Source organism: Triturus cristatus, chromosome 8 (assembly GCF_964204655.1).
Source record: "Triturus cristatus chromosome 8, aTriCri1.1, whole genome shotgun sequence".
NCBI classification, from domain to species: Eukaryota; Metazoa; Chordata; class Amphibia; order Caudata; family Salamandridae; genus Triturus; species Triturus cristatus.
This window is the reverse complement of record NC_140591.1, coordinates 303,444,880-303,467,080: the sequence shown is the minus strand read 5'-3', so window position 1 is coordinate 303,467,080 and position 22,201 is coordinate 303,444,880. Positions and strand designations below refer to the sequence as shown.

General features: G+C 43.1%; 1 protein-coding gene across 1 annotated transcript in view; it reads left to right on the top strand.

Annotated features, from left to right (window-relative positions):
* Positions 1-22,201, top strand: part of LATS2 (large tumor suppressor kinase 2) — a 137,091-nt gene that overhangs the window by 95,302 nt on the left and 19,588 nt on the right. The window contains exons 4-5 of the mRNA XM_085621577.1: positions 1,039-2,576; positions 12,121-12,703. Coding sequence (XP_085477703.1) covers positions 1,039-2,576; positions 12,121-12,703 — 2,121 coding nt within the window. The remainder of the gene's footprint in view (positions 1-1,038; positions 2,577-12,120; positions 12,704-22,201) is intronic.

The window sequence follows — 22,201 nt, the reverse complement described above, 5'->3', positions numbered from 1 at the left end:
GCAGCTGTGCTCCGAATCAACCAATCCTACTGAATTGCTCCTTTTCTCCATTATACACCCAGAGCAAACTCGTCCTGAGACATCATCATACTGCACTTCATGTCTGTCCCAATAAGAATTAATGCACAGTCTGTGGCTGTGGCCGAGGGTCCTCAGAGCTCAGTTTATTGGAGCTTCAAACTCTTTAACTTACCCTTTCATTTAGGTCGAGGGAACGGAGGAGGGACTTGCCCTTATCAGTTCATCAGGTGCAAGTGGAAGATCTTTTCAGGAAAAACCTAAAAACTTGGGTTTTTAGATCAGGATGTTCGAGAACTTGAAAGTATTAGCCATGCGTTGGTAAAGCAATCTGTGTCATAAAGGATGCATGGTAAAGGCATGCATGGAAAAGACTATGTAGTAAAGGATGTTACCCTATCTCATTAGAAATCCGCAATTAATGTGGAAATCAGTATAGGTCTGAATACCCCACATGGAGCAGCTGAATCTCCATGTGAAAATAATGAGATCTGTGGTGTGCCCGCGGATTGCATAATTCCAGTAGGGACATTTACTGATGGTACTGGGTCTACCAGAGCCAAGAGGCCACTCATATGTGGGCCTCAGGAGAAACTGCCCCTTTTATAAAAAAATGACCTATTAGAGGATCTATTAGGGGGTTTATCTTCTCTCAGAGACAATAAGGGCACTGGAAACACACTGATATGAGCAGAGACTCTGTTGCAGCAGACCACATAGTTATACACAGGATGGTGCTTGGTAACATTCTTGTACAGGAAAAGTGGAGGGACCCAAAGAGAGAACTACCTAGAGGTAGAATTTTCACTATTGACTAAGTAACTAAATGTATTTCCATCCACAGTAAACAAAAGGAATATGCCTCTCAAATGTCCCTAACTTCAAATGTTTTTGCTGTGTGACAACAGTATACGCCTACTTATAATGTTTCTTGCAAAGTACCAGAGCAGTCTATGAATACTTGTCGTATTTTCTACTGTTCATTTAAAAATGTGCATTGGTTTTGTGTTTCTTCTACAGGCAAAGGCGCTGTGTCAAATAATGTAGCACATAGGCCAGGCTTTGAAGGATCAAATGAGCAGTTCCAGCCCTATCACCAGATGGGCAGTGCACCTTATGACGGGACAGGCTTTGCGGTCGATGGTCCAAATGTGCTGGGTGACGTTTCCAGGTCTATTTACGTTATGGACTATTTACGTTCTGCTCCCCAGACTGCGGCCATGAATTCTCTGGTACAAAGACCCCCTGGTGTAGGACCACATAATACACCTGGCAGTCACCCTCTTCAACAAAAAGGTTACTCAGGCACCATGGAGACTTCTGTGATGAACTATGCACCCCCTAACCACAGTAGTCCGCCGCTACAGCTTCCCAGCAGCCACGGGTCAAACAGCCCGCATTACAGCAGGCAGCACTTGGTAGTGTCTAGGGAACCAATGGGCTATGGAGTTCAGCGTAGCCCATCCTTTCAAAATAAGTTGCAACAGGAGGCGGGGTATACGGCTCTTCCAAATAAAGGGACCATCGTTCAGAATAGCTCTGGTCACACATTTCAACAGGCACAAGCTGGCATGTACTTGCCACACTCTCATCACAAACAGACAAGCCCTTCTTCTCATCCTATGCATGTGATAACCCGAGGATCAACTTATGCAAATGATTTTTCAGATGCTCCACAGACTCTGTTGACTCCATCAAGAGATAGCCTAAACATGGACCTGTATGACCTCAGCAATGCTCAGGTTCAGCAGTGGTCAGCCAACTCATCTCGGCGAGACTCGCTGCAAAACCCAGCCATGGAAACGTCCTCCCGTCAGCATGTGTCCTTCAGAGCAGAAGCCCAGGTGCCAAGTAGAACAAACTCCTTCAATAACCCGCAGCAGGTTCCCATCTGTAAGAGGCAGTCTCCCTCAAATAAGCCTGATCCTTCCATGGTTGCTCCAAATGCCATAACTGCAGTGAGTGCTGCTCACATACTCCAGCCTGTTAAGAGCATGCGGGTGATGAGGCCAGAGCCACAAACCGCAGTCGGACCCACCCACCCCGGTTGGCTGGCTGCACAACCCCAATCTGTGGACAGTTTGGAAATGATGGACCCACATGCCCTGCCTGTGGGAGGAGCAAGCGCCTATGGGCTAGAAGTTGAATTTGGAAACCAGGATCAAAGGTGTCCACCTCCACCATACCCAAAGCACTTGCTGCTGCAGAACAGCACTGAGCAGTATGACATCAACAACTTGTGCACAGGAGTGGAGCAAAGCTTAAGAGTTGGAAATAACCTGCCAGGCAGCAAAGCAGAGGAAGACACCAGCCCGAAAAGTGAGAAGTCTAACAAGAATTCAAAAGCTGAGAAAGTGGGAAAGGATAAAAAACAGATTCAAACATCCCCAGTTCCTGTGCGGAAAAATGGGAGAGATGAGGAGAAGAGAGAGTCTCGAATTAAGAGCTATTCACCATTTGCATTCAAGTTTTACATGGAGCAACATGTGGAAAATGTCCTTAAGACCTACCATCAGAAGGTGAACAGAAGATTGCAGCTGGAGCAAGAGATGGCAAAAGTAAGTTTTATTTTTATAACTGTATAATTGGATGCACCAGAGAGAAGTCACTAATTTATTGTGTAACCATTTCAAATGAAACAGGCCTCCAATGTGATCACAGCATCCTGCTCACATCATAGCGTAGTGGTAGTTGATTATGGATGTGTTCTAAGAAGTGTGCATGCAGTCTATCCATAACCATGATGTAGGGGTGAAACTGTGGTGCAGGAAGACAAAAATGTGGGTTAAAACGTCCCTTATTCGTACATCATCCCTTCAAGAACAACCTCACCCATCAGTCACCATTCATCATCCCTCTTCCATAAACCCTCATTCCTCATCTATCATCCATTATCCCTCATCATCCATCACCCACATCGCCCCCCACCTCAGAGACCCCCACTGGCTCTCCATCCAAGAAAGATGCCAGTTCAAGATCCTCACGCACGCCTACAAAGCCCTCCACGACCCAGGACATGCCTACCTTAACCATCGACTAAACTTCCACCAACCCGCTAGACACCTACGCTTCTCTTCGCTCGCATACACACACCCCACAACCGCCGCACCTGCAGCAGCGGCCGCTCCTTCTCCTACATCGCAGCCAAGACATGGAACGACCTCCTTCTCCAGCTCCTTACGGCCCCCTTGCAGGCAGTCTTCATAAAGACACTCAAGGTCTGGCTCTTCGATAGAGACACAGCTCCCAGATACCCGTAGGGGTGACAGAGTGCACTTTACAAATGCTGATTGATTGATTCTTCATCCATCATTGCTCCTCCACCCTTCATTCCTCCTCCATCACTCTGTATCCATTATCCTTCATCTGTTATTGCGTTTCCTTCATGCATCACTTCCATCCCTCACTACTCGTGTCTCAGCTCTCACTCCCCATCTCTCGCTTCTCATTCCTCCCTGCTTTAGTGATAAGTGAAAGTGCAGATGTTAGCAGATGTGCCCAGAATAAGCAAGCATTCAGTACTCAATGCTTGAAATGATTTGTATACACACCATACTGAATAAGCTACAATTTGGTTATTACTTGGTACAAAAATTACTATGGGCTTAAAATATTAGTTCATGAAAGCACATTAGCACTCTGAAAAACATTTTCAATCAAACAGAAACCTAACCAATGCACAGCATTACACTGGCCCCTTCCTTTTGTTTCCAAAATAGTCAACACTTCCCTTCTTCTGAGTATACTCAATGAATCAGAAAAACATCCCTTGTATTGTTACCACTCAAAATGATGGTTAAAGTGTGTTTTGAACATTATAATACTACAATAATTCGGCAAAAGCATAAAGCAACGTCCCTAAGAATTTAATGTATGTGATTATTCATATGGGAATAAGAGCCAAAGTGACATATAACCCAAAGGGCTCTGGGTGTTCAAATATCCCACGTCCAGGTCAGTGTGTCAAAGGTTTTCCTAGAGTTGACTCTCTCATCTGTTGAAAGTATTTATAAAAAAGTGTTGCAGCTGCCTGAAACCAAAAATAATATTGAGCTACTCCTTTGCTTCCATGTTCATATAAATGATTTCCCAAATTGAATGCTTGCTTAGGTTGGGCACAAGTTTCAAGGTTCATCACTGGTGGTGGAGGGGTGAATGAGGCAGGGGTGTGAGGAATGAGGACAGAGTGATAAGGGATGAGGAGAGAGGGATGATGAATGAGAGATGAAGATGTAATTAAAATGAACAGATATGTGTCTATTGTAATTTCTCCATTTAATCATCACTTTTGAAATGAGGGGGCATGGCTGAAGATGAGGGATGGTGAATGAGGAATGATGGACCACAGATGAAGAATCAAATTGATGAATGATAAATGATAAATGAAGGATGATGCATGATGGATGATGAATGGTGAAAGCATCTGACCTGCCAACCTGAGAACAAAATAGGCAGTGTGAGGAGGGGGCATGGCCTTGGAGGGGGCGGGGCTTTATGTGCAAGCTTCCCGAGAGGGCCTTCTGCCCCATTCCCTGCCTCCATCCACCTCCTCCTTCCACTAAAACAACGAGATCAAAAGGTTCTTGAGGCTGCTGGTGATGTCCTAGGGTGTTTTTCCACCCTTTAATGGGCATTGCCTACTTGCAGCCTCAAAAGACGAGCTAGAAATCCACTGTCTGCAGTGGTTTCCAGCTCGCCTTGCCTGCCACCGTGTGATTTCGGCTCCTCATTGGGTGAATGTGTGAAGGGAGTCGAAACTGTGTGACACACAGTGGCACCGTGTGAGGTGGCAGGTTTGAAGCATGAGGGACAATGGATGATGAATGCTGAATGAAGCATGGGGGACGATGGATGATAAATGATGGATGAGGAATGACTGACGATGGATGAGGAATGATGGATGACAGGTAAGGAGAGGGATGATGGGAAAGATATGAAGTATGATGGAAAAGGTATGAGGGATGATGCATGTTAGATGAATGATTAAATATGTATGAGTGATAGTGAATGATGGATGGATGAGGGATGAAGATTTCGCAAAATGGCTATGGTACCTTTGAAAACTCATTGTTCGTGTTCCCGAGTATTTGATGCTCATTACTCTGTAGATGTGAGATAAGAAGGATCAGAACCAACTTGTTTTATTTTAGTCTAAACATTATTGATTTTCTAGGGTTAGACACCTTCAAGGTCTGCAGGACCATCAGGGTTGGCTGGAAGCTAGTATGCACGCTAAAGTGTTAAAGTGTAACTCGGTCAGAGGCGGCTCCTCTGCTAAGGCGCAGGAGCGTCGCCCCACTTGCAAACAGGAAACATAAAATGATAATAACGCAATGTTGTTATCATTTTCTTTTTCTGCTGTACAGCACCAGTTTGGTTTTTAGCACTGGTCGGGGCTGGGCTGTGTCACGTGAGGAGTAGATGATGCACTAAAAGTGCCCATAAGCGCACATGATGGTTTGGTTGGCTGTCTTGGGCAGGCCAAACCGTCATGCGCACTTTAGCGTTTCTCTACCAGGCTGTGTTGTATAGCCGAGTGGAGAACTGTCCCAGGCTCCCAGTCCCTGTCTGAGCGATCAACCAGGCTGCTCAGACCAATCATGACTCTGCTGTCATGCTGGTGACAGCAGTGTCATGATTGGCTAGGGAAGTCTGCTTCCGTTCGTCGTGAACATAAGAAGGACGGAGGTGAGGCAGCCGGCAGGTAAGTGAAATTCTTTTTTTTTGTACCCCCCCTGCTCCACGCCTCACCCATACAATTCAGTAGCAGCCGCCACTGAACTAGGTCTCACTCTAATGTGAAACTTTGCTGTTCCCTCAGAGTCTAATTCTCCCAAAAACATCACAATACCTTTGTGTGAGGGGGAAGCCGATATGAGTGCCTAGTCAGTTTATGAACTGTTCTAAGTTCTCCCCACTATCCCTTTCTTTCTAATCGGAGTTTGTGGTGGCTACGCTCAAAATGTTAGAATTTCAGAAGCAGCTCTTCCTATGACTCATAGGAATGTGTTTGTTGACTAGTTTCCTTGATGTCAGCGAATTCCATGGTACAATACTGTTATGCTGGCCCCAGCGGATTGAGGGCAGGGTAGTAATTACCATTCACCGGCTTACGTGATCTCATAAATGTAAAGTTTCAGACTGCTGCACGTAGCACTAGTGAAAATGAGTTGTCTCGTCAACACCTCTTTTATTCACTGATGAGCTGTTAGATAAGAAACACACGTAAATGTGCCACATATCTACTTGAGATAGCATTACTTTCTGTACACCTCCCAATCTGAGAAGCCAAACTTAACTTTCTAAAGATCACAGTTCTCCCCTCACTCTCCACTACACTAATAGTCCCTCAAGTTCCTGAACACGCTCTTGAGATCTTTTTTATGATTTAGTTTCTAAATCATGCCTTTCAGTTTACTTCTGGTTGTTATTTTTAATGTTTGGTGAGGATTAACTTCTGGGTGTGTTTACACCCATGGCTGCTTGGAGGGGGGGGGGGGCACAGAAGGCACATTTATTTGCTCGTCGCATTGTTTAAGTAGGGATCACTTACAAGTCTAAGCTAATCTTCCCAATATGTTGGACCACTTTTATAGGTACCTTAACTCATGATGCAAAGAAAATTACATTTTGTTTTAGTTCTACTGACACAAAGGGCCTCATTTACAATGATTTGGCGTAGGGCAGCACCACAAGTCTTTTTTGCTACGCTGCCCTACACCAAATCGCAAGGGCAGGAATGCACCATATTTACGGGATACGGTGAATTCCTGTCCTTTCAGCCAGCACTGGTTCACAATTTGGTGTCTAGTGCCAATGTAGACACCCTTGCACCATGGTGTAAGGGTGTGTGCGTTGTTGTCAGTATTGTTTTTGAGCAGGAAGGAACTCCCTCCTGCTCAAAACAATCCATGGAGGTGTTTTCCTCTTTCTATGTTTGCTGCAGAATTCAGCACACATGGAAAAAGGAGAAATAAATATATTTCTCCTTTATACACCTGCCCTTGGGAGGCCTACACTTATGATGCATTCCCAGGTTTACAATTCCTTGTAAATCTGGTAATGCATGAAAACCCTTGGGTGTTGCATGGGAACACTCACCACAATGCCTGTAGAATGCCTCCCTGATGCAGTGTAAGGTAACACAGGGAATGAAAAGCCATGCAAAGTGGCTGTGCGTGGCCTCGTAGATAGGGGTCTGCACTCTACGACACCTGAGCATCATAAAAAGTGATGCACCAGTGGAGCAAGGGACTTGTAATTAAGCCCCAAAGTACCAACAGGATTGTAGAGGAAACCCATGTTTTGATGTACTGTTGAATTCCACACTGCTCAGGGCAATACAGAAGGTTGGTAGAACAATAGGTATACAAACTGAAAATCAAACTCACAGCTTATTAAAATGAAAACTAATGACCTTAGACTCGTGTCTGTCAGTACTTCTCACCATTCATTTTCCATTGCACTTGATTCCTTGTTTTGCCATTGCTGCATTTTAGTTACGGTATGCATGAACTTACAAATAAGTACATGCTTGTATTTCTTCACTAGGTACTCAACGATGAGTGGGGTTAAATGCCCTTTCATTTGACATTTGTTACGGTGACAGAGAAATTCATATCAACAGCATTCAAACAAATAGACCCAACAAGACCCAGCACTCAGGACTTTCTCATTGGCCCCTAAAAGTGTGTGTGCCACATTTAACAGTTCTCTAGAAGCACTTGTGATGCAATTAGAAATAGGATTGCACATTTCTATTTGATAAGGGAGAATTATCTGCGCCTCATTAAAACAAAGATTATAGTGTTCTTTCCGCCAACATGCCACAGTTTCACTAGACTCCTGAAGACTTCACTGGGAGGGAGACTTAGAGAGCCCCTTCTCCGACCCAAAATGGACGGCTGCCTTAGAGAGCCCCACGCGAATACCACGCAACCAGCGCTTCAGCCAAATTCAATTCTTTACTTTACACCAAGCATACCTTACCCCAGCAAAGATTAACAAGTATTTCCACCGCATGGACTCTACCTGCCCCAGATATCATTTGGCTGACGCAGACCTTTTACACATGTTGTGGCACTGCCCCGTTCTCAATAGGTACTGGACTGAGGTGACTGCCACCCTTGCACGCTGCACTCAATGCGACATTCCTTTCCAGTGGGAGATCTATCTTCTGCATCTATTCAGCAGGGGCAGAAGATATAGGGTCACTTCCCGTTTCCTGGACTTGGGCATGGCAACCACTAAATGACTAATTACTAGGAGATGGAGGTCCCCTGTAGCTCCCCACATAGTAGCGTGGCGTCACTCTTTACTGAACTGAGCGAAAGCAGAGAGCATCGCCCTACGCAGGGAGGACTTGCTAGGCCTTCGCAAATTCCCACTAGCCGCCAGGTGGGATGCTATACTAGCTGACCTGCAGCAAGACGACACGATTCTTTCATGGGCGAGGGGGATCAGACTGTTGTAGCGCCACGATTGGGAATATCCCTTCAACCCTACATACACAAGGTACACCCAGAGTACACCTCTCCCTTAGCCAGTCAGTGAGCTAGTATTTACACACATGACATTTCAAGCACAAGCAATGCACATACAGAGGGGCATTGGGCGGGGGCGGCACGGCAACATGTCACTAACAGTTACTCCACTACCTTCCTTTGACTTACTTTGTGCTCATTTTGTTGTGCCCAACTCCCCCTGTTGAAATCTGTGTTATGATTTTCTTGGATTGTATGCATTTTCATGGACCTCACGTGGCACTTAAGCCACAATTGATGTTTGCATCTGGCCGTTATGTATATGTCTATCTTGTTTATCCTTCGTATCACAATGTATGTCATAGCAAATCCAATCTACCCGCTCTCCTGGGGTCATTTATGTGGTTATATCATACATGCAAATGTTGTTCTTATTTTGCTCTCTACGGTGAAAACCAATAAACAGATTTACGACAAATCAACAAAAAAAAAAAAAGAAATTACAGTGATCAGAAAAAGCATGAAAGACAGTCTATCGTTGTTTAAATGGCCTTACAAGCCGGGGCTGGTTCCTAAACCTGTGAGAAAAGTGAAGAAGTGGACATTTGGTCCCACTTCATTCTCTTGGTTATCAGAAGGTTTCAGTTGTCGCTACAGATTAAGAAATTAATAAAGTTCAATGGGGCCCCAGTACTGTCCTAGTTAGATAACTGTGACTCAGTTTATGCTACAGCATCTAGAGATTGCAAAGTTACAGAGCACCCCGATCTAGGCAGCCAGATCTGGTTTACAAAAATAAGAATCAAATTTAAAAGTTTGCATGAAGCTACAAAGCCTTTCTCTGGAAATGGACTACAGACTCTTCCAAAAAGGCCCCCCTCAAAACACAATTTTACCCCAAGGCTATACTTCACCTAAGCTAAATTTTGATCAGGCCTAGGAAGTTGAAGAGGAAATAACATGGGGCAAACCAAGCAGAATGTAGAGAGCACATCTCAAGAACGCACTGGACATTCACAACAGGGACATGCCCAGACTCCCTTTCTTCAAAATGGCCTTCAACATGACATTCCTCAAGGAAACTTTCCTCCACAACCATCTGTGGGCTGGGACTTTCTCTCCACCTCTGCTAAGGTGAGAGCAGACTCCAGCCTAGATTTGTTGTCATCTGTCATTTGACAACCTGAATCTGTTGTCTTTTGCACCTATGTCTGTCTGACAGACATCTATGCCTGCCTGTTCCAATGCATCTGCTTAATCTATTTTTAAGAAGTGGTCATGATGCTGCACATTGTTGCAAATACAAAGCATTTCATACTCTTCAATATGCAAAGCTCAGCTCATCTGGGTGGTGGGCTCCACCAGTGAGCAGCTCTTACAAGCAGTACGTAGAAGGAATACATTTGCATGCAGTCAAGTACCATGAAAATGTGCTTTCTGCTTCTTTCTCTTGCACCAGAGGAAGAAGGGGAAAATTACTGAAATTTGTACCAGCGATTTTGTGGTTAAATTCTGATCGTTATCCCCACTAGGGTCGATGGAAGGAGACGGTTACTCAAGGGTCATGCTCACCCCGTGGGAGGGGAACAAAGATTCTCTTCAGGTGGTTTGTAGAAGGAACTTCAAATCCCCCTCATGCCTCATATCTTATCTTTTGTTCCACAGCTTTTCCTCCTTCATTCCCTTAATGTTGCCTCTAAATGAAACACATGAAAGATAATGGGAAGAATACTTGCAAATAGTCCAAACCAGTGGCAATAACTCAAGATGGCGAGGGTGTCTGTCAGTTTGGGATGAACTGTTCCCATGAGCAGCAGGGTCAGTACTGATTTGCATAAGGGAGGCTTCTACCTAGTGTGGCACAGTGGGCAAAAAACGATGAGTTGAAATGCTATCCAGAGCGATTGCCAGTAGTTTAGACTATTTGCAAGCATTCCTCCCCTCCCCTTTTCTGTATTAAATGTAACACCGTAAGTGGCCAAGGATAGCTCAGAAGTGGGTCCCTTGTTTGCTGTGCCACAGTATCCAAGCTATACCTCACTGAAGAGACCTAATAAGGCTGAGACTGGTCTGCAGTGGCTTGTGTTCCCTTCTGGGTGGAGGCCTTGCCTGTCGGTTCGGGTTAGACTGCTCCCATGAGAAGCGGGGTCAGTATTGATTGCCATAAGGTAGGACTCTGTTCTAGAGAAGTAGAGTGGACCAAAAACAATGAGTTTTAATGCCAGTGGTTCAGACTATTGGCAAACGTTCCTCCCATCACCTTTTCTGGTTGCTGACCGTTTGAGGCTTCTAGATGTGAAATCATATTTTTAGTAGAAAATTTCATTTATTTGAGTATGGCTTCAGCTGCAAGCTGCCAGAAGAGGGAAACTGAGCTTCCGGTGTCACTCCAACCCTCAACCCCAAAGCCTGACGACATGTAGAACTAATGTCATTCTCTAACATTGGGCTGCTGAGATAAAGGCACAAAACCAAAGGAAATGCTGAGAGACTGCATCTCAGGATTAGGAAATGGCAATGTAACAGCTAGCTCCCCTGCTTCTAGATACATAAATGTATGTCTTCATTTGGATAGCATCAATGATTTGGAGCCTTTCAGCAGTATTAGGTAAGGGCTGCAAAGGCGAATGCTTTTCAGGGATTGAAGATGCTATTTAAATACTTTGCCTGTCTGTCTGATTAACTCATTGGTTAAAAGTGCACCAATGCTCATGAATACTCAGTTCCTTGACGTGTTTTGCAACAGGTAGTACGTTTTAACTTCTCACGAATGAAAGGCCTATAACCGAAACTGTAAATAAGAAACTGGAACTGAATCAGGTTTGTTTATGGTCAATGTCTGCATGTATCACACTACGGTGTTAACCGAAGTTTGATATTATGAGGAAGGATGGTTGTGCTTGTGTGTGTTTGGTGTAAGTAATGGGGAGTATTCATCGAGAGTGCTTTCTAAATGTGTAATATGTTTAGGTAACTGTGATCAATTGATCACCAATTCCTTTTAAACTCCGATTTATTCTGTAGTTTAAGTTTGTAATTTATTTGATCACATTTTTGTACGAAACAAATGAGGACTATTTATTTTAAAATGAAAATATCGTATGCTCATTTAAGCCACTGTCAATGGTTTGTGGCTGATAATTGCTTACACTCCTCTCTCAGTTAGTGTAGGGACAGTTTGAAAGTCACTTCCCAGACCAGGCCAGAGTGGGGGAAGGTGTGCAGCTCTTGTGAAATAGTATAAAGGTTTAACTCTCAAATGCAAGGCCAGTCCAGAGGAGTACCATTCTAAGATTATTCTTTTCCATCATTTTGCCTTCACCCTCACATTGAATAATTGCATACACAATATAGATCTCTCCTATATCCTCTGCTACACCTACATCTTCCACCCACAGTAGATGATCCCAGTTGCTTTTCTTTATATCAAAGATTCCTTCTATTTAGTGGTCATTTAAGCTTTTTTCGTTTGATTTCCAGTTGTCATTACCTATACCCTTTTCCTGGCATACACTATTTGAGCAAAAATGATTCACCCTAAATAAATTCTTTCTTGCATAAATCCTTTTTAGTACTGTGATCTGCTATGTAACTTATATCTTCTTTCTCTCCTTAAAAGGCACGCCTTTGTGAAGCAGAGCAGAAACAAATGAGGAAAATTCTTTACCAAAAAGAGTCCAACTACAATAGACTAAAAAGGGCTAAAATGGATAAATCTATGTTTGTTAAGATCAAAACATTGGGAATCGGAGCTTTTGGTGAAGTGTGCTTGGCTTGCAAAGTGGACACACATGCCCTCTACGCAATGAAAACTTTGAGGAAGAAAGATGTCCTGAACCGTAACCAGGTGGCTCATGTGAAAGCAGAAAGAGACATCCTGGCGGAGGCAGACAATGAGTGGGTGGTGAAACTTTACTATTCTTTCCAAGACAAGGAGAACTTGTACTTTGTCATGGACTACATACCTGGTGGAGACATGATGAGCCTGCTGATGAGAATGGAGATCTTCCAAGAGTCTCTTGCTAGATTTTACATTGCTGAACTTACGTTGGCCATAGAGAGCGTGCACAAGATGGGATTTATCCACAGAGACATCAAGCCCGACAATATCCTTATAGACCTTGATGGGCATATAAAACTCACTGACTTCGGCCTCTGCACTGGATTCCGGTGGACTCACAATTCAAAATATTATCAAAAAGGTATGGCTGTTATGTGCATGTAGAGACATACAATTTAACAACCTTTTTGAGTTGGTTTTTGTTCTGTAATGTACATTACTGCAATGTTAATGGTTCTAAATTCCTGCTATCTATTGGCATTTTATTCAAATAAGAATTAAACTCCGTTGAGTGAATACGTTTCCATCCTGCAGCTTTTCTGCGTATACTCAGGTTTACTATAAGCTATTTAACAGTCATAATTCACTATTATTTGATATATTTTGGTGGATTTTAGCAGTGCCAGTCCTTTCTGTAAGAGCAGACTTATTTCACTGTTAATGGAAGATATCATCTGACCTCAAGTCTCTTCATGTAGAAAACCTCACATTACTAATAGGTTACCATTAAAATGTTATTAAATACCTCTCCAATATTCAAGCATGGATCACCACCTCGATCTTTTCAAAATGGCATTTTGTTCTGAAACGTGTTCTTGAAAAAATACAAAATAATCTTGACATAATCAACCAATCCCCTCACCTTCCCTGAATTGTCCAACCTTTTCAGAGAGTCACTCTCCCCAGCCCCCTTCTGCTGACCTTTGACAAAACCTAGGAGGAGTGGGTTTGGTAAATTTAAACTGGATGAAAGGAAGATGTCTACTGAATGAACATGGCAGGGGCGTGGTTTTGTTTGACGGCATTTGTTAGCAATTGGGTTTCTGGTTGGCATAGGCATGCTCCTGTTTAAGCAGGAAACAAAATCATAGTCAGGGTAAGTCACACGCATACCCTAAATTAACCTGTGCTCAACCTCTGGTAGCTTGACACAGAGCAGTCAGACTTAACTGAAGAGGCTATGTGTAAAGTATTTGTGCAACACTTCAAAGAGTAAAACAGTGAAAACACCACACAAACAGATACCACACCTGGTCAGAAACATAGAACTTACTTCAATGAACAAAGCAAGACCAAAATGGCAAAAGTCTAATAAGTATAACCGGGGTTATGAATTTTTTAAGATTATGCTGAAATGTAGTGTCTAGAGCATAAAGCGCCAACCTAGACTATCTGGTTGTGCTAGACCAGGCCAAATCCAAAAGATCAGGCCGACCGTGATGGAGCGCTGGTTGGATACAATCCCAGGTAAGTGCCGCTGACGCTTTACCATCTCAACAATTGCGCAGAGTCCAGTTCACTGGGAAAAAGTTCACCAGTAGCAAGGAAAGTGTCAGTGCTGGTGGTAGTTCGTGGGCCTCAAAGAGCCACCGGGCATTGCAGATGGATGGGATTAAGCCTCACAGTCACAAATGGTGATGCTTGCTGTGCGAAGGGACAAACGTGCGCCCACTCATGCTAATCCTTTGTTGGAGCTAAGCAGTTCTGGAGCAAACAACCCGGTTCTCACTCGCGAAGAGCCCAAAAGCTTGATTAAAGGAGCCAAAAGACTTCCGAGGACCCAGGAGTTGAGAGGCACCTCTTGGGTATCAGGAGCTCACTGAGATGAGTCCAGGCACTGTGGGGAGCCTGCTATGTCCCTGAGGCTCAGATCAGGAGGACAGCAGACTAGCCCTTTCTGTCACTCTGGATTCCTGGGTTCAAGATGGGTACCAGGTCCAGTTCTTCTTCCCCCGGCAAGAGGGTAGCAGGCAGCAGGGCAGCACAGCAAGGCAGCAGCTCCTTCAAAGTAGCAGTCCAGCAGAGTGGTAGTTCTTTCAGGAGCACAGTAGTCCTTGTTCCTGGCAGAGTATCTACAGGTACAGAAGTGTACTAAGTGGGTGGTGTCAGGGGTCCAGTACTTATTCCCATTTGGGCCTTTGAAGTGGGGGAGACTTCAAAGAGAGGTCTTTGAAGTGCACAGAGACCCTGCACTTCCTGCCCACTACAAGGGAGGATGCAGCACTTTGTGTGGGTACAGGACACAGCCTATTAAGGTATAAGTGCCAGCTCCACCCATCCTGCCCAGGATGGCCCATCAAGATGTGGGTGGCCCATTAGTTATACCTAAGCTCCCTTTGTGTGTGGCGGTCTGGAGGGAATGCACAAAGCTAAACTGTCACCCGTGCCAGATGTGTATTCAGAGACAGGCTGAAGTTACCAAATGGCTAAAGTAAAAAAATTACAACTTTCTTAAAGTGGCATTTAAAAAAGTACAATTTACAATCTAACTTCAGTTAAGTTAGAATTTTAAATTGTGATTCCAGAGACACCAAACTTGGGGGTCACATCTCTTCCCAATTGTAATTATACTTATAAGATGTAAAAGGGTAATCCCAATGCTATCCCATGGCAGAGACAGGCCTTGCAGTAGTGAAAAATGAATTTAAGAGTTTTTCACTACGAGGACATCTAAAAACTTAAAAATGCATGTCCTACTTTCTAAATACATTGCCCCCTATCATTGGACTGTACAGGGCCTACCTTAGGGGTGACGTATATGTATTAAAAAGGAAGGTTTGGGCCTGGCAAGAGGGTTAACTTGCCAGGTCGGCATGGCAGTTTAAAACTGCACACACAGGCTCTGCAGTGGAAGGCCTGAGGCATGTTTAATGGGCTACGTAAGTGGGTGGCACAATCAGTGCTGTAGGCCCACTAGTAGCATTTAATTTACAGGCCCTGCACACATGTAGTGCACTTTACTAGGGACTTATAAGTAAATTATATATGGCAATTGTGGATAAGCCAATGTTACTATGTTTTAAGTAGAGCGCACATGCACTCCAGCACTGGTTAGCAATGGTAAAGTGCCCAGAGTCCTAAAGCCAACAGAAATAAATTCAGAAAAAAGGGTAGAAGGAAGGCAAACATTTTGCGGGTGACCCTGCAGAAAGGACCATTTCCAGCAGCATTTGTTTGCAAACTTCAGGCTAGCATGCCCATTGGCTTGCATTCCCAATGTCAATGATGTTTCAGACTTCATAAGTGGGTAGATCTTGTAAGTGAAAAGAGGTGTTTATTTTCTTACATTTGCACATCATTCTGCTTGCCTAATTTGCTAGTTTGCTGGTGGAGTAGACATCGGCCCTGAACAAGGAAGAGAGTTCTGTCGAATATATACGTTCAGGTAAAAAAAAGACTGGCCTTCTTCTAGTGCTGGATCTAAAAAACATGAATATTCTCCTAAACAAAAATCCAGGTGGTTTCCTTATTTACTTGAGTCATGTGAAACAGATATTGCCCCAACCCTTCATATTTTAATATACTTATTCATCTACTATTATTTACCTATCACTCCCCCCCATCATAAATAACCCAGACTCTGTGGACTCAGAAGTACATTTCCCACAAACACTGAAAAAAGGGTTAAAACAAAATATGTTTCTGCCTACATCTATTCATTCCTCAGCAATGGCACCACATCATCATCCAATTTGGATAAACTCATTTTAATACGAAGTGTTCTGATATTGGACTTTTTGCTTCAAGGGAATGCGAAGTTGACAAATGCTTGTGTCATTAGAAGATAAAAAAGGATCCTGGGAAATGCTGGGCTACCTTTCTGAATGGTTAGTGGTCTGAATGCCATTCCATGATTGCTCCTTGAAAAATTAGAGAAAGATCCTCAAAAACATATGGCTTAGCAAGGTGCACTGTAATCCATGTTTGGATCGTAAATTTCCTTCAGCTGTTTTAGTAACTCAAAATATGCATTCCTCAAGAGATGGATCATCTAACACAGTTAAGTGTATATCATGGTATGCCCAGTTTTCCATCACTCAGTTTAACTTGGGTTCCATAGAGGTTGTACATAAGTATCTCAACATTTCTGTGGTTTTCAAGGATGTGGTAAAAGCTTCAGGGAAACCATCACTACATAACTGTGGTCAATTGGAGATAATTGTAAGAATGGTGAAAACGTCTATCATATTCTTGTGTGTCCCCACAGGTGATAGCCCGAAAAGTCACCTTTGTTTATGCTATAAACCACTTCAGATTCCAAAACGAGCTTAAAAAAGGCAGTTCCTATATAATTGAAGTGGACCAATGTTGGGACTTATAATTTCTTTTGTCCACGTTCACTATAGATAATTATGAGCCTCTGCAATTAATGGAAACGTTTTACTCTGTAGACCATTTGCCTGTGAGTTGTCATTGTGTCACTCAGATGGTCCTTGGGGAAGTGAAGAAGCCAATGCCAGCCCATGGAGAGCTGTGTAAGTGGATGAGAGGAAGAGCTCTAAAGCTAGAAGGAGCAGTGGGTGAGCACCTACAGCCTGCATGATGTATGGCAAAGGATACAAAAAGGAAGTGACACACACTCGATGGTCTGTGCAACTTTGCTGGTCTCCTGTGCCAGCACTGCTTCCGATGTGCTCTTCCATGTTCCCGGTGGACTGAGTGTGTTCATTGCATTGGGATATGTATCACACAATCAGGGTGCATGTGTAGAGCTGCTGCTGCTTGCAGCTTACATGAGTATACTGGCTGGGAGCTGGTGTAAGAATTAAAAGGAGCCTAGATGGGTACTGCCACACCTACCTGTGGCACATGAAAGCAAACAAAGATTGACAGACTGTGCTGTGACACTGTACAAGTTAGCCAAAAGCGAAACCAAGAGAAGGAAGCATTAAGTCCTATAAAAGAGCAAAGATTGGCAAAAGAAAAAAGTGTTAAAGATACTCGTAGATCACAGAGGGTCCGCAAAATGCATTCTTGCATGTGTTTGAGTACATAGATAAATGTATATATACATATATATATATATATACATACATATATATATATATATACATATACATATATATATTCACTTAAAAAACCATAGGTTTCACACATGTTATAGTTAGCTGTACATTTCACTCGTAAAAAAACAATGAAATTCCACGTTATAGTTAGATCAGGTAACTATAACTTGCGCGCCCACAATAAACTGCTGATGACGTCACATATTACATCATTCATGACATGGTCAGTGACATCACTCATGACATCAATGATGACATCTGAAATTACACATTGTGGATTGCGGTCGCGCAAGTTATAGTTACCTGATCTAACTATAACGTGGAATTTCATTGGTTTTTTACGAGTGAAATGTACAGCTAACTATAACATGTGTGAAACCTATGGTTTTTTAAGTGAATTTTCAAGGTTTTGTAAATGATAATTCCTAACTATAACGTGTGTGAATCCTATGGTTTTTTCAGTGAATTTGTACGGTTTTTTAAATGCTAAGTTATGTATTTATTTTTTATATTTTTTTCTGGTTTTTCACTGTGCGCACACCCTGCTTCGCGCACCGAGCGCCCACGTTGCGCAGTCCATGCCGTGCGCGACTCGCCTTTTTTTACACAGTAACATTTGTTTTTTTCTCCCTTGTGGGTCCTTTAATTTATTTAATAAATGTGATTGTTACTTCTTTATTTATTTTTTTTATTTTTTTTTGCCGTGCGTGTACGGTAAGCTTACCGTACGCGCACCCCGCGATTTTTTAAAAAAATTATTAAATGTATTTTCCGTCCTTTTGGGTCCTTCTTGGACCCCCTGACAAACACTAGGGGGTCTGCAACTCTCTTCGTTGCCCCCGTTTCACGTTCCCCACCTTTGTTTCTCAGTGCGAGAGACAGAAAATGGCGGCCGACACTTCCTGATTTCGACCGATTCGAATGTTTACAGTCATGTAACCACCAATCAGAATTGAGCTCACGCACGGCACCGTACGCGTACGGTAAGCTTACGGTAAGCGCACGGAGCGCGCTTACAGATATATATATTGATTTAAATGCTATTTTCTCAGGAACTACTGAACAGATTTACACCAGACCTACAAAAGGCACATCCTTGACCTGCGGACTACCTCTCTGCCAAATTACAAGTAATTCTGTTCAGCCGTTCGGGCTGTAGCTGTGTCTAAAGGTCCTATGGAAAAATGCATGGGGAAAACGCGTTTTGGGACCCCCCTTTTTTCTCAGCCCCCGCTTGATGAATCACCCCGAGACTTTCAGGGTAGGAGCGGAGCGTAGCGCCCCATTAGTTTTGAAAATTTCGCGAAGATTCGTCAATCGGCGCCAAAGTTATTCAAAATAGAATTTTGAGATTTCCTATGGAAACTCGGTCCTAACTATAACTATCTACTGGCGACCGCCAGTAGATAATATATATATATATATATATATATATATATATATATATATATATATCCTCGCTCAGTTTCCACTGTTCCAACGAAGCACTCTCGGGCGGGTGCGGTTTGCGGTAGTGGAAACCGCTATTAAATTGTCGCTCCAATTTCTCTTACTTTTCAAAGAAATTACCGCACTCACGGGGGACATTGAAGTCGTTCTTTATTGACGGCTTACAGCAAACAAAACAGACGCGTTTCGGCGATAGCCTTCTTCGGTGTCAATAACACAACGGAAGGAGCATGTTTAAAAACGTGATCGTGGAGCATGAAAATCAAGAAGGGACTAACTTTGCAATTCATAATGCGGGTGCCATTTTGTAACGGTGCATTTCATATATACATACATACAAAATCATTGGGTCTGCAATAATATAATCAATATGGCATGATATCCTTTAGACCAGCATTAAATAACAAGGTATATCGTTAGACAGGAAACGCCTCTGAGCATATAAAGCCGTGGATCGGCATACAAGTTGATTCTTCAGAAGCATTTCTTCAAGGCACCCCTAGGCACTTATTTACATCTGCAAATCACGCCGTGTATCGGCTTACGTCCCCTCTTGTTACCCCGATGTCAATCACATATTCAATTCAATCGATTTATGATCACATGATTACAATATTTTCAGAAATCAACAGGTTGCAGGAAATAATACATATTCAGTTTTAAAGTGTAGCCCAAAAGTTATCTGCATAAAGCTCTTGTCATCTATAGGCCTATGTGGACTACCAATTCCTCCCCACTATTCAATCCTTTCGGGTACTTAGTCCCTAGGTCTATAATATACCGTGACTCTAATCTTCTTAATCTACGTATTCTGTTGCCTCCCCGAATGTTAACAGGAACCTGATCAAGGCCGAAGTACTGTAATTTATTCCTGTCACTTTGGTGGCATTCTGCAAAATGACGTGCTACAGGATATGCAGCATCTTTCTTATCAATCGCTCTCAGATGTTCTAGGATCCTGATTTTAAGTTGATGTATAGTACTGCCTATATAGCGCAGCCCACAGGGACACACCAGACAGTATACAGCAAAGGGAGTAGTACAGGTCAAGAATTTAGTTATATTCCGTGATCTTTCTATATCAGGTATATTGTATGACAGAACCCTTCTGCTATTTGAGCATGCTTTGCATCGGTTACAGGGAAAGAACCCCTTCATTTCTTTTAAAGTGCTCCTTCTATCTGGGATTTTTTCTAGGTGGCTCTTTACCAGCATATCTCGTAGTGACCTTGCCTTCTTGAAGGTCACCAGAGGATAGGCTGGAATGTCCTCCCCAATGACACTATCGGTTTTTAAGATATGCCAGTTTTTTCTCAGCATACGTTTCAGATGGTTTGCCTCTGAGGAGTAGGGGGTAACCATCCGGAATTTCCCCTTACCAAAATCATCACCCTGTATGGGTTTCTCCATCAGAAGTTTATCTCTGGGGATCTTTCTTACCTTCTGTAAGGTTTTTTCAAGGGTCTGAGATTTATACCCTCTCACAGCAAATCTGGCTACGCACTCCGAGGCAGCCGCCTCGAAATCACTTTCCCTAGTGCTGTTCCTTTTTAGTCTCAGTAGTTCCCCATATGGGATACTTTGGATAAGTTTTGGTGGATGATTACTGGTGGCAAACAGGGTTGAATTGCCTGCAGTGGTTTTACGGTATAGTGCAGTGTGTATTCTTCCTCCGTCAATAAACACTCGGAGGTCCAGATAGTCCGCTGCCACCGGACTCACTGTACCTGAGAAGTGCAAATTGAGATTATTGTTATTCAGGATATCGATGTAGTTGTGTGCTGATTCCATTGTTCCCTGCCAAACAATAAATAAGTCATCGATATACCTATACCATTTCACCACTTTACCACCATTTTGTCCGGTAGAGGTTCTGGGCACCTGCTCCTCCCACCAGCCCACAAATAAATTTGCATAGCTGGGTGCGAAGCAGGTGCCCATCGCCGTACCCGATCTTTGTCTGTAATGTTGATTTTCAAAAAGGAAAAAATTATTCTCCAGACAGAACTCCAGACACTCTATCAACATTTCGTTATGTTCCACATAGCGTAGTTGACGCTTTTCTAGGTAAGTTTTCGCAGCCCTGATGCCGTGTTCATGCTCTATGCATGTATACAGACTTGTTATGTCCAAAACCATTAACAGATAGGTTGAGTCCCACTCCATCGTATTTATTTTGTTCAAAAAGTCCTTAGTGTCTTTAATGTATGACTGAAGTTGTACTACATGAAAGGACAAGAAATGGTTAATGAACATAGATAAATGTTCTGTCAAACTGTTTAGAGAAGACACTATGGGTCTACCTGGCGGGTCCAAATTGTTCTTATGCAATTTCGGAATATGGTAAAAGGTGGGTATCATTGGGTTGTTACTCCGGAGAAACATATGCTCTTCAGTACCCAGCATCAATCTCGCATACCACTTTTGAATTAATTCATCATACCCATAGTGTCTTCTCTAAACAGTTTGACAGAACATTTATCTATGTTCATTAACCATTTCTTGTCCTTTCATGTAGTACAACTTCAGTCATACATTAAAGACACTAAGGACTTTTTGAACAAAATAAATACGATGGAGTGGGACTCAACCTATCTGTTAATGGTTTTGGACATAACAAGTCTGTATACATGCATAGAGCATGAACACGGCATCAGGGCTGCGAAAACTTACCTAGAAAAGCGTCAACTACGCTATGTGGAACATAACGAAATGTTGATAGAATGTCTGGAGTTCTGTCTGGAGAATAATTTTTTCCTTTTTGAAAATCAACATTACAGACAAAGATCAGGTACGGCGATGGGCACCTGCTTCGCACCCAGCTATGCAAATTTATTTGTGGGCTGGTGGGAGGAGCAGGTGCCCAGAACCTCTACCGGACAAAATGGTGGTAAAGTGGTGAAATGGTATAGGTATATCGATGACTTATTTATTGTTTGGCAGGGAACAATGGAATCAGCACACAACTACATCGATATCCTGAATAACAATAATCTCAATTTGCACTTCTCAGGTACAGTGAGTCCGGTGGCAGCGGACTATCTGGACCTCCGAGTGTTTATTGACGGAGGAAGAATACACACTGCACTATACCGTAAAACCACTGCAGGCAATTCAACCCTGTTTGCCACCAGTAATCATCCACCAAAACTTATCCAAAGTATCCCATATGGGGAACTACTGAGACTAAAAAGGAACAGCACTAGGGAAAGTGATTTCGAGGCGGCTGCCTCGGAGTGCGTAGCCAGATTTGCTGTGAGAGGGTATAAATCTCAGACCCTTGAAAAAACCTTACAGAAGGTAAGAAAGATCCCCAGAGATAAACTTCTGATGGAGAAACCCATACAGGGTGATGATTTTGGTAAGGGGAAATTCCGGATGGTTACCCCCTACTCCTCAGAGGC